The 12,482-nt window shown below is 34.5% G+C and overlaps 1 protein-coding gene across 2 annotated transcripts in view; it reads right to left on the reverse strand.

Moving 5' to 3' along the window:
• LOC133178602 (cation-independent mannose-6-phosphate receptor-like) overlaps positions 1 to 12,482 on the reverse strand; it is a 79,271-nt gene that overhangs the window by 14,733 nt on the left and 52,056 nt on the right. For both annotated transcript variants that reach the window (XM_061313334.1, XM_061313333.1), the window contains exons 27-35: positions 12,012 to 12,274; positions 10,561 to 10,776; positions 10,237 to 10,386; positions 8,530 to 8,703; positions 7,944 to 8,139; positions 5,796 to 5,863; positions 4,671 to 4,831; positions 3,148 to 3,290; positions 60 to 204 (exon numbers count right to left, since the gene is read on the reverse strand). In XM_061313334.1, the coding sequence (XP_061169318.1) occupies positions 60 to 204; positions 3,148 to 3,290; positions 4,671 to 4,831; positions 5,796 to 5,863; positions 7,944 to 8,139; positions 8,530 to 8,703; positions 10,237 to 10,386; positions 10,561 to 10,776; positions 12,012 to 12,274 (1,516 nt within the window). The remainder of the gene's footprint in view (positions 1 to 59; positions 205 to 3,147; positions 3,291 to 4,670; positions 4,832 to 5,795; positions 5,864 to 7,943; positions 8,140 to 8,529; positions 8,704 to 10,236; positions 10,387 to 10,560; positions 10,777 to 12,011; positions 12,275 to 12,482) is intronic.

Consider the following 12,482-nt stretch of genomic DNA (forward strand, 5'->3'; position numbering starts at 1 on the left):
GCAGAATTAAATGTTGGTCTTAGTCATAAGTTATTTAAATTTGTAAAACTGTTGTCTACCTGGGAATGTAAACTGGTCCTCCTACAGAATTACCACACTCAAACTGTATGACAGTTCTCGTCTTCAGGTTATCACTCCGTCTGTGTTTATTGGCACATGCCAAATCATCACTTGAATATTCAAGTTTTAGTGTTTTCCCATCATCTGTCAAGAATGAATAAAACACATATTGAAATGACTAGAAATGACAAAATATATCCATCTCTCTTTGGAAATCAGTGTGCACAAATACCTCATTTAAGCACTAGCCCAGTCAAGACTGAATAATAACTACGCAGCACAGTTAAGGCTGCAGTAAGGAGGCGGGGCCTAATTTTTACGGGAAATGCTTACTATGACATCACACAAATGTATATGTTCTTCAAATTACCACAAAATGAAATGATTTGCTATTTTAAACTGTTGGATAACTTTAAACTACATCAATACTTACTATTGCATGTATTTTTGTCGTTGGTTTAATCCCACAGAGCAATATATAAACAATTCACTGATCGCAATGCACTTGTCAATGTGACGTCATATCGCAAAATTTGACGCAGTTTGTATGCAGTGAGAGGCGGATCAAGTTATATTTTATACAATGAAAAATGTATTTTGTAAGTAAATAAAATATATTTGCAGATATATAAGATGCTATTAACTTGGATGCGATGTATATTTTATGATTTTAATCATATACTTCCCGTACATTTCCTAGACAAGCGATACTGCCGTATGTTTGTATGCAGATTCATTGAAGGGTAACAGAAGGGTCGTAATAAATCAATATATTGCAAGGGCATACCCTCAATGGATTATGACAAGCTTTTACACATAAACTCAAGAGGTATGAAGATATTTGAAAAGTGCTGCAAACCTGATGAAATCTTGCAAATGAATTAATTATATCTATATTTAATGTACTTGACCAGCAAAATATTCAGCATACGGTCTAACAAACGTAATTTTAGCAGTCATATAGTAGAATCTATATAGGTTCGCAGCACTTTTCACAAACTACAAAGAGTGCTGAAAATAATTATAAATTAAACTTAGATTTTCAACGTGGTTATGCCCTTGCAATATTGGAATTTATAGATGACCTCAATACTGCAGGTATATTTGCTAAAATCACGTGACTGCCACATTACGTCACAAGTCTAGGTAAGAAATCTAATCGTCCCCAACATGTAGTTTTCAACCACATTACATTTGTCTGATAATAGTAAAGTCCTAAAAAGAATCGCCCATCCTTGTAAAGAATGTATTTTCTATATAAAAAATTCGCCAATATTTTCATTTGTCACCTTAACTGTACTGCGTAGTCTGAATCAGATACAGTACAACAGTGAATACATACAAATGTATTCAGATCTTTTATTCAAAAATATGTTGACTTGTTTTTTCCAACTTCTTTAACAGTCTATGAGTACTTTTGTGTCTTTTGTAAACTAACTGAGGGTTAAACCCAATGTGTACAGAGACACAAAATTCCTGAAAATTCTAGAAATGTTTTAATACTTACAGAAACCCACAAGCCAAAGAAAAAGACATGTAAAACACATTTTTATGCTTATTTTAATATGAATTAAATAAATATAACAAGAGGCCCAGGGGCCACATTGCTCACCTGAGCACTATGGCTAGGAAAAAGCAGAAATCAGTTCAGTCTTGAAAGGTTGAAAAGTTTAAATATAAAAGTGGTTCGGGGGGGGGGGGGGGGGGGGGGGGGGGGGGGGGGAGGAGGGGAGTTTTGAATTGAACAAATTTGAATCTACATTATCTGAGGATGCTTCCATTTAAATATGACCAATCATGGCTTTGCTGTTCTTGAGAAGAAGATTTTTAAAGATTTTTCCTATATATTCCTATGTAAAACTTTGATCACCCATTGTGGCCCCACCCGACCCCCGGGGGTCATGAGTTGAACAAATTTGAATGTACACTATCTGAGGATGCTTCCAGGTAAATATGACCAATCATGGCTTTGCTGTTCTTGAGAAGAAGATTTTTAAAGATTTTTCCTATATATTCCTATGTAAAACTTTGATTGCCCATTGTGGCCCCACCTGACCCCCGGGGGTCATGATTTGAACAAACTTGAATCTACACTACCTGAGGATGCTTCCATGTAAATATGACCAATCATGGCTTTGCTGTTCTTGAGAAGAAGATTTTTAAAGATTTTTCCTATATATTCCTATGTAAAACTTTGATCGCCCATTGTGGCCCCAACCGACCCCTGGGGGTCATGATTTGAACAAACTTGAATCTACACTATCTGAGGATGCTTCCATGTAAATATGACCAATCATGGCTTTGCTGTTCTTGAGAAGAAGATTTTTAAAGATTTTTCCTATATATTCCTATGTAAAACCTTGATCGCCCATTGTGGCCCCACCCGACCCCTGGGGGTCATGATTTGACCAAACTTTAATCTACACTATCTGAGGATGCTTCCATATAAATATGACCAATCATGGCTTTGCTGTTCTTGAGAAGAAGATTTTTAAAGATTTTTCCTATATATTCCTATGTAAAACTTTGATCGCCCATTGTGGCCCCACCTGACCCTCAGGGGTCATGATTTGAACAATCTTGAATCTACACTACCTGAGGATGCTTCCACATAAGTTTCATATTTTCAAGCACAGTGGTTCTTGAGAAGAAGATTTTTTAATGATGCCATTAATTTTTCACGAATTCTTAATTATCTCCCCCTTGGAAGAAGGCGTGGCCCTTCATTTGAACAAACTTGAATCCCCTTTACCCAAGGGTACTTTGTGGCAAGTTTGGTTGAATTTGGCCCAGTGGTTTTGGAGAAGAAGTCGAAAATGTGAAAAGTTTACAGATGGACAGACGGACAGACAGACGGACTACAGACAAAATGTGATCAGAAAAGCTCACTTGAGCCTTCGGCTCAGGTGAGCTAAAAATACTTCACTAATTCACCAATATTGCAAGTATTGACCTAGTATCTTGTCAGTCCTATTATCTGGGCATCAGCTAGTCTTGTTGTTGCACACTGGGAAATATATTGACAGTAATGAAATCATTGAAACTGACACATAAGGCAATTTACAGAATTGAAACAAGTCACTATACCTCCCATAACAAGACTCTGTGATGTAACCATTCCTATACTGTCCACCCTGCCATCTGGTGTACGGCGACATGCTGCCGACTTGTCTGAGCATCTCCCAGCATCTGGTCCATTGTGAACACCCTGACAGATGTTTATCCAGTAACTATGTAAAGTAATGATATATTAACTACCTGGTATAACAATAGGAAGAAAATCACAACACAAAACAAGATTCTTCCTAACTTCTCATACAGCAGTTCCTACAAACTAGACATAAAATAAAAATTGAAGCTTATTATGGAATTATTTCTGTTGTGAACACTGATTCATTCATGTGATTTATTTTTATCAACAGATCATGAATGTATATGTAAGCTATGATTTCATAATACAGGTGTAAATTTATCAATGACCACTCAGAATTCTGATTTCTGAATATACCGTAAGTTTTAGAAGATAGGGTGATACTTTTTTTTTCTCAGAACCGCTGGGGTCGTCCTATCTAATAAGTCGACCTATCTAAGGCTCAAGTTTACGAGAAATGCCCCCAAAACAGTAAAATTTACGTCAATTTCAAAGCAAATCTGTGCCATTTTCGTATTTTTTAAAATTATTTTACCGAGAAAAAAATACACAATAAAGAATTAAATATTTATTCCATTGATTTCTTACAAAATAAGTTCCATTAAATATCTGTTGATGTACAAAAAAAATTAATATATCATCTAGTAAATAATGTCTCAAAGTATATTTACAACATGCTGTGTCCATCTTGTGAAGTTGGAAGTCGCAATCGTTTACTAAAAATAAAACCGCAACCGTATCAAAGTTTAAAATACGGAAGAGTTTTCACAATCGCAATTGTAATCTTTTTTTTTTTACATTTATTTGTAATGATTAATTGAAATAGTATACCTAAATATTTTTTCATCGTCTTGTGACATTTATTTAAATGTAAAATGCGTGAAATAAATTTTTGCCAGTAAATTCCTAAATTTATTCTAGTCATAACTATTTTGTTTTATATCCCAAATGGTACACTGAATTATACAAAGATTGGCTTCTAATAGATTTTTAATGTCGGAATTAAGGAATGTGTCCACGATGTTCTAAAATGGAAATGATTATTGTTTGATTTCGGGTATTACTCTAATTATAGCTGTTGTATACTACCGTATTTTTGTGTTTAACAAGAGTCAAACTACGACGGCATTGAACAGGCAAGTTGGAGAAAACACGTTATATCACAATTCAAGGAAGTTTTAACTATGTTTGTATAAACACTATTAAAATGCTGCACTCATAAAAATACCAGTTTATTTTCTCAATACGTTAATATCACGGGTTATATTAAAGAGGTATACATGTTCTGATACATAGTACAGTTGTATCTACGTAAGAATCTCTAGAAAATCGATAAACAAAGCCTCTTCCTATCTTCCAAATTCGTCCTATCTAAGGATTTTTTAAAAATTACGGCTGAAAATGAGCCTTTCAACCTATATACCCCATCGACATATACCCCAAAAATTACGGTACTCACGTGTTTCCTTGTGCATCTGTTAAATTCCAGCTTCCCTGTTGTCGTGACAACACACTAAGATCATATACATGTCCATTTTGGGCCAGAGTACACTGGTCAGCTATGGTTGGGCACACAGCCCTAGTACCCCAACGAAATGTTCCCTGGCACTCACTGGTGAACTGACAAAAAAAAGTTCAAATTATCAATTACTTATATTGTCAACCATACCTTGTTATTATATCCTTTTTTACCAACCTTATCATATACATTCTTGCTTATCAGTTACATGTACAGTAATATGCACATTTATCATTCTTCAGTCAAATTTGAATAAATACATGTATTTTGGATGCATTTGTATCATTTGATGTCTTGACATTTAGATATTTCCTTGTTAGGTTTCTAATATGCTCAATTAGTATGCTCTTTTCTTATTGTCCTGTCCGTTCTCTGTCCTTCTGTTAACTGTTCACATTTTTGACTTCTTCTTCTGAACCTCTACCAAGCTTGCCATAAAGCATCCTTGGGTGAAGGGAATTCAAGTTTGTTCATATGAAGGGCACTTTCAAGAGGAAATAATTAAGAATAGACAAAAATAGTGTGGGACTGTCTTAAAAAAAGGAACCACTTGACCAAAAGATGAAACGTGTGCGAAAGCTTTTTTAATGAACATATACATTCAAATTTATTCCAACCATGACTCCCAGGGGTTAGGGTGGGGCCACAATAGAAGATCATAGTTTAACATAGAAAAATCCTTAAAATCTTCTTTTCAAGGTAGTGTAGATTCAAGTTTGTCCAAATCATGGCCCCCGGGAGTTGGGTGGGGCCACAACAGTAGATCAAGTTTTACATGGAAATACAGTAAGACCATTTTAAGTGACAAGTTTGTCCAAATCATGGCCCCTGGGGTTAGGATGGGGCCACAATTGAAGATCAAAGTTTAACTTGGAAATACAGTCAGACCATTTCAACTGACACAAAATATATGCAAAAGTCATGTAGCACTTGGATGGGTGTATATTGAGGGAAAAAAAACTTGTGGGACTTTGCTTTGCTTTTTTAATAAAGTATTTTTCTCTAATAAATTACCAATTGGTTAACTAATAAACACTAAGTCTATAAACAACAAAAAGTTCTTACTGTGATAGTGGGAGATCCTGGGTAGGTGTATAACTCACACTCAAAGTTAATGACTCCCTCACTGTTACCTGTATACAAAAAAAAACCAACAAGCTAAATCAGAGAATTTGTGTCCCCTGCTTAGGGAAAAAAGAAGAGCATGCGCAGTTCGGGGGGGGGGGGGGGGGGGGGGGTCACACTGCCCCTCTGTATTTGTAGAATTATTAAATGTATACATGTATATTGAAGCAAATTTAAAAAAAGCCAATATGGATATAAAGATTTGATTGCTTATTCTTTAATATGTGTACATCATGTACATAGAAGATTCTTTTTTAATAATATATACAGAATATTTATCACACTGTAATAATGATTTTATGAGTTTGTACATGCCAGACATCATAACTTTTTCATTTCACATGTTGAGTAGTATTATTTAGTAAATCCAAAAAAAGAGAAGAAAAAAAAACATTTAAAAAAAAAGAGAGAATCGTCCGGAGATTGAACCAGGTGCCTCTTGCTTGTTAAGCGAACATCAGACCACTAGACCACAGAGGCACTTGAATATACTCCACATTAAATGCAAACATCAAGTCACTTCTAATGTTTATTTTCACGTTAGATATTGTCAAAATTTTAATCAATACATGGTGTCTAATTTAGCCTTTACTAAACAGTTCTAATATATGTAATCAGAATATAAAGTCCGCCGACAACCTGTATTATATGTAATAACACTCCACATGCCCTTGTGCTAAAAATAGTGCCAAGCGACTTTTAATACAATAAATAAATAAAATTAAAAACGGGGTGCATAGTTAGAATAATCTAACTGTGTCTCGGGATGACCCTCACCACAGTTAGAATGCCCCCCATATACCCGTAATGTAGCAGAAAATTGCAGAATCGCTCCGAAACGATTTTGGAGAAAATTAATAAAGTTGCATTGAAAATAACAGTCAACTTAATCATAACAAACCTTTTTGAGACTGTAAATACCTTTCATCTAAAAATTTAATCCATATTATGGAAGAATTCAACACTTTTTCACCAACGTTTTTTACTCGTTTCAAATTTACACACCATGTTGACATTCGGAACTCTCGGGATTTTCCATAGTAAATGAACTGAGTTAGAGTTATCTCCCGTATTTTCTTCTGCTACATTGACAATACACGAAACGCATTCTATATCGTTAAACCGGGTCCATAGGACATTTATCATTTTCTGTCTAGGGGTGGGACACTTCGAGCCTATAGGGAGTTATGGTATAAAATTTCATTGCAAAAGCTCAAAAGCTTCTTGAGATATGGCCCGGAAACAAAAGTGTTACACACAGACGGAATTTATGAATTTATGACCTTGAACTTTGACCTTTGACCTCAAAATCTATAGAGGTCTTCCTTAGGCCACAGGGAGTTGTCATGTAAAATTTCATTACAAAAGCTCAAAGAATTCGCGAGATATCGCGCAGAAACGAAAGTGTTAAAACAGACAGAATTTATGAAGTTATGACCTTGACCTTCGACCTTTTGACCTCAAAATCAATACAGTTCTTCTTTAGGCGATAGGGAGTTGCTATGCAAAATTTCATTGCGAAAGCTCAAAGGGTTCTCGAGATATCGCGCGGAAACGAAAGTGTAACAGACAGACAAAAATACGGACGGACGGACAGACAGACCCAAATTAATATCCCCCACTTTCAGTGAAAGCGGGGGACAAAAATCTCATCTTATCCTCTGTTATACACAACAGTGACTTTAACTGCCCATTGACTTCCAAGCTTGTTCTTAACCCAGAATGTAGATTTCATGAACTTCACTATCTAAGGCCATTACAAGATTTGTTAGATGTCAACATTCAGATGAAATGTGATGAGCCCTGGTCTTGGATACTGCAGGGATATCATCTATATTTCCTTAAATAATTTTTTATCATGGCTTGACTTCTTATACAGTGTTGTTGTGAAAATTAGATAAAAAGGTCTGTTTTGGAGAGAATGTTATTTTCTATGAACAGTGACCACCCCTAGAAATTGGATGAAAAAAATTCAGACCAAAAAACAAAAGCATGTAATGTTACATTATGCTAGGAGAGAATGTTTAAGATATTGAATGGAGTTCCATTTAGGTCAAAAGGAGTATGAAGCCAGTACTTCCAGATCACCTTGACAATCCTCTCCATTCTTGTAGACCAGTTTCAGCTGTTCCTCACTGGTGATGAACTGACCAGTAGTGACGTTGCCATAACCATGACCTTTGACCCCATTCCAGCGACAAATGGAGGAATCTTCACAACCAGGATAATTGGGACCAAAACCTTCACAGAGATTTATCAAGTATTTCACACCATTCCTGGTCAGCTAAAAGAAAGAATAGAGTATACACATCCCTGAAATGATAAACTACAGCTGCTGTAAGTTAATATTAAAGCGTGTTACATTTTCAAGATTTGTTAAAGGCACTGGCTTGCAGATACAATTCCTTTAACTTCAGAATCTAGAGATAATAACTTTTTTGAGCATTTTAACAGAGCATAATCTTTTTATTTTATATAAAAAATAACAGACAACTTGAAACTGAATATAAAGAATAGTGTATCACTTCTTACAACCATATTCAGTATAAAAGGGTGCAATCAAATATCCATAACTTCTGATGAATTTCATAGAAAAATTTTATCAGGTAACTTAACTGCTTATTCAAATTTAAACTTTAAATCCTATAAGTTGAGCAGTGAGGTAGAATTTCACCTGAATTGGTTGATCAGTTTTGAGGCCTGACAGACTATATGTTGCCCTGGTGATGGGGTCCATATAAACACAATTCCTTTTAGGAACATCAGTCTTATTTCTCTCACAAACAACATTGGTGTCCCACTCAAATATATACTGACAACCATTTACATACTCCAACTTTGGCACACCCTTAAATACAAAGTACAGTCTAAAGATTACAATGATCAGAGTTAAATTAAGATTATTGAAATAGTATTTATATCATATTAAGGTCATACGACATGTTCCTCAATAATAGATAATTTTTCCCAAGAATTTGTCATTAAAGTATTGCTGCTTTAAAAAGATTCGATCCTCACAAAAAATTAAGGTACTTGTGCAAGATACCAGAGGATGTTGTTTACTACACAACCCTTTTGGAAATCACTAGTATTGGCAATAACACAATTTTTTTGTGTCTCTATTCACTGAAAACATTTTAAAAACAGTTTAGAAATCACAAGACAATGAAAATTATAATTAATTTGTTGTATATTACAAAGAGATACAAAACAAGAGGTTTGAAGAATATGTCTTCAGACCTTAATCGTAAACATTGTTACATTTTTACTTTCTTTGTATAATGACCATTATACGCATGTGAGTTAAGGCTATGTATAGGCGTTTCTATGCAAATGAGCTAATAAAAAAAGCACAAAAGGTATATTTATTATTCAGAGAAAGTGTTGATTTATTTTCTTATGCATACGTAGTACCCAAGATATGTTATAGCCAGTACACATTATGACGTCACATAATGACGTCACTGATCTTACCTACTTGAGGTAATAAAACACATAAAAAAAACAGCTTCGGCGCAAGGGATTACCCTATTTATTTCTACATAAAAATTGTCTAATGCTAAGAAGAATATTCTATAGATTAATAAAACTGCTGCACAAATCCTAGGCATTTTCTCATTTGATCGGAATTTGAGGAAACTTATACTGGACTGTACATTTTTACCCTTATTCAAGTTAAAACCCTAGAAATAGAAATTATACAGCTTAGATGTTGATATTTGTGCAGCAATACCAGCAAACATTGGGATATTTTGCTTCTAAATATACCTTGTTTCAGTTAAATAAAATAATAATAATTCAATTCACTTTATTGACAATTACCATGTCGGCATACAGTCATGACATAAAACGAATTAACAAGAATAATACATACATATACAAAGTGACAAATGTGAGTTGAACAAAATAATGTAGAGTATATTCACATATTTCTAAGTATTCATTGCTGACTTTCTTTTCTGGTGTCAAAGCACTTTTTCAAAAAAAAATAAAAATAGTAAAATAGAGCATGCCCTTGCGCCGAAGCATTTTTGTTGATATCCATTATAATCTTGTGTAGTAAAGAACAATGACGTCATAATATGACGTCATAATGTGTACTGGCTATCTCATGTTGTGGGTACCAAGTATGTATTAGACAATAAGTTTTAACTTTCTCTGTATAATAGATATAGTCCTTAGGCATTTTAATTAAATTATTTGCATAGAAATGTCTTTACCTATCCTTAACTCACCTGCGTCTGTAAGACATGGCAGGGAGTTGAAGGTAAAGGTGAAATATCGCAATACGTATTGTGATACTGTTCCAGTGTATCATGATACATATCATGACACGCTTTAGCAGTATCATTACATCCTTAAATTACTATATATGAATTACAGCAGATGGTCCTGGCCGACAATTGAAGATGATTTTTGTGGTAATACTTGTAGAGGCATTTGTTGGACACTTAGATCCATGGTCATATAGAAGGTAAATCTTATTAGTGACTGGATCCAGTTGAGGCCTGCTCCTTGCTTTACCTAGACTCTGCAAAACATAAGACACATATTAAGTTTTCTATCTGCCTCCACTGGTAAATCCAGATTCAATATAAAGCAGACAAAGATTCAAACAGTGCCAATAAACAATACAAAGCTGCAATGTAGATCCTCACAGAGAAAACAGCTGTAATGTTACACAATTTACTGTGAATACACTTACAATGGGTGACTTTCCTACTCTATCCCAGCATGCACTAGCTCCAGGGGGACAGAGCTTTCCATATATAGGATTAAGAGGGCGACAGATATTGATGTAGAATGTACCGTTAGTGGTAGATCCTCGTCTGGTTGTGGACACAGCCAGATGATGGCCGGATTTCTTTATCAAGGGAGCCAGATCTACCGTGTAACCATCCTTTTCTACAGAGCACCTTACCTGTAAAACAGAATTTAGGTTTTTATTGGTTCCAAAGGGATTACTTTTTTATAAAATTAATATTAAAAGATTTACCAAGAAAAAAAAATGGATAATGCTATTAATTTTGGGAAGGAAAGGGTTCACAATCCTCCCCTCCTTCAAATATGCCACTGTTGAATATAGAATATTTACAACTGTATCCTGGCTATCTTGATGTTAACAATTACAGTACTTTTCATTATTACAATCACGATTATTACACTTTACATTCAATTTGATATTGTGCAAAAGAGTTAAGGCTAGGTGTAGGCATTTCTATGCAAATAAACTAATTAAAATGCCTTAGGACTATACTTATTATACAGAAGAAGTTAAAACTATTGTCTATTACATACTTGGTATGACATGATACAGCCAGTACACATTATGATGTCATTGTTCTTTACAGGTACTACACAAGATTATAAAGGAAATCAACAAAAAAGCTTTGGCACAAGGGCAAGCATTATTTTATCTAACTGAAACAATTAAGGTATATTAAGAAGCAAAATATTCCAGGGATTGTTGGTATTGTTGCATAAATATCAACAGCTTGGTTGTTTCATTACTATTTGTAAAGTTTTAAGTTGAATAAGGGTAAAAATGTACAGCATGGTATATGTTTCCTCAAATTCAGATCAAATGAGAAAATACCAAGGATCTGTGCAGCAGTTTTATTAATCTACAGAATATTCTTCTACACATTATACAATTTTTATGTCAAATTAAGTAGGATAATCCCTTGCGCCGAAGCTGTTTTGTTGATTTGTATTATTAACCCCTGTAGGTAAGAACAAACATCATGATATGACGTCATAATGTGTACTGACTATAACATATTGTGGGTAATAAATAGTATAAAAAAATAAATAAAAACTTTCTCTGAATAATAAATATACCTCTCATACGTTTATATTAGCTCACTTGCATGGAAAGGCTTATACATAGCCTTAACTCACATGCATGGTGAAATGCTGTCAACTTGAAGATTATTTCAATTCATAATACTGTTCTGAATCATAAATGATACACTGTTTCATAAAGATCAGTATGATATTGTATTTTTTGTTTTCATCAGTATCTAACCCCATACCTACAATTTTGTTGCCTAAGGTATGACAGTGCAAAACACACACACACACACACACACACACACACAAATTGGCAAATCTTAAATGCTGGTTGGAAAATCTGTTTCAGAAATAAGAAATTACCTGTTCCTCACAAGCTAGCTCAGTGTGCCACACAAACTGATAGGTACAATCATCAGTTTCTGCAATGAATTCTGGGTGGCCCCGACCAGCACCCAGCGAACAAATAAAACTGATAATAACATTCCGCTCAAATTGATCTTGGTGACATTTATCTCCCCCTGTGTAATTCAGGAACAGAATTCCATCATCATACTGTAACTTAGCATTAGCATTTCCAGCATTAAATGATCTCAACTGTCCTCTAGTTTCCTCTTGGCAAGCACCTACAACAGTTATACACATAGTATAAATGTATAAAAAGAACATATCCCTTTTATTACTTATTAAATAATACAGCTAGACTTTGATATCTTGACATCAGCAGGACTATAGAAAATATTGTAGTATCAAGCGTGTCAAGATTTCAGAGCTGAGTCTTAACTTTCAAAATTTCAAAGAAAACAGTGAACTACATTTAATAAAATGGTGTGC

The sequence above is a fragment of the Saccostrea echinata genome, unplaced genomic scaffold (genome assembly GCF_033153115.1).
Source record: "Saccostrea echinata isolate AGI-Se365-2 ecotype Australia unplaced genomic scaffold, CSIRO_AGI_Sech_v1 ptg000003l, whole genome shotgun sequence".
Lineage (NCBI taxonomy): Eukaryota > Metazoa > Mollusca > Bivalvia > Ostreida > Ostreidae > Saccostrea > Saccostrea echinata.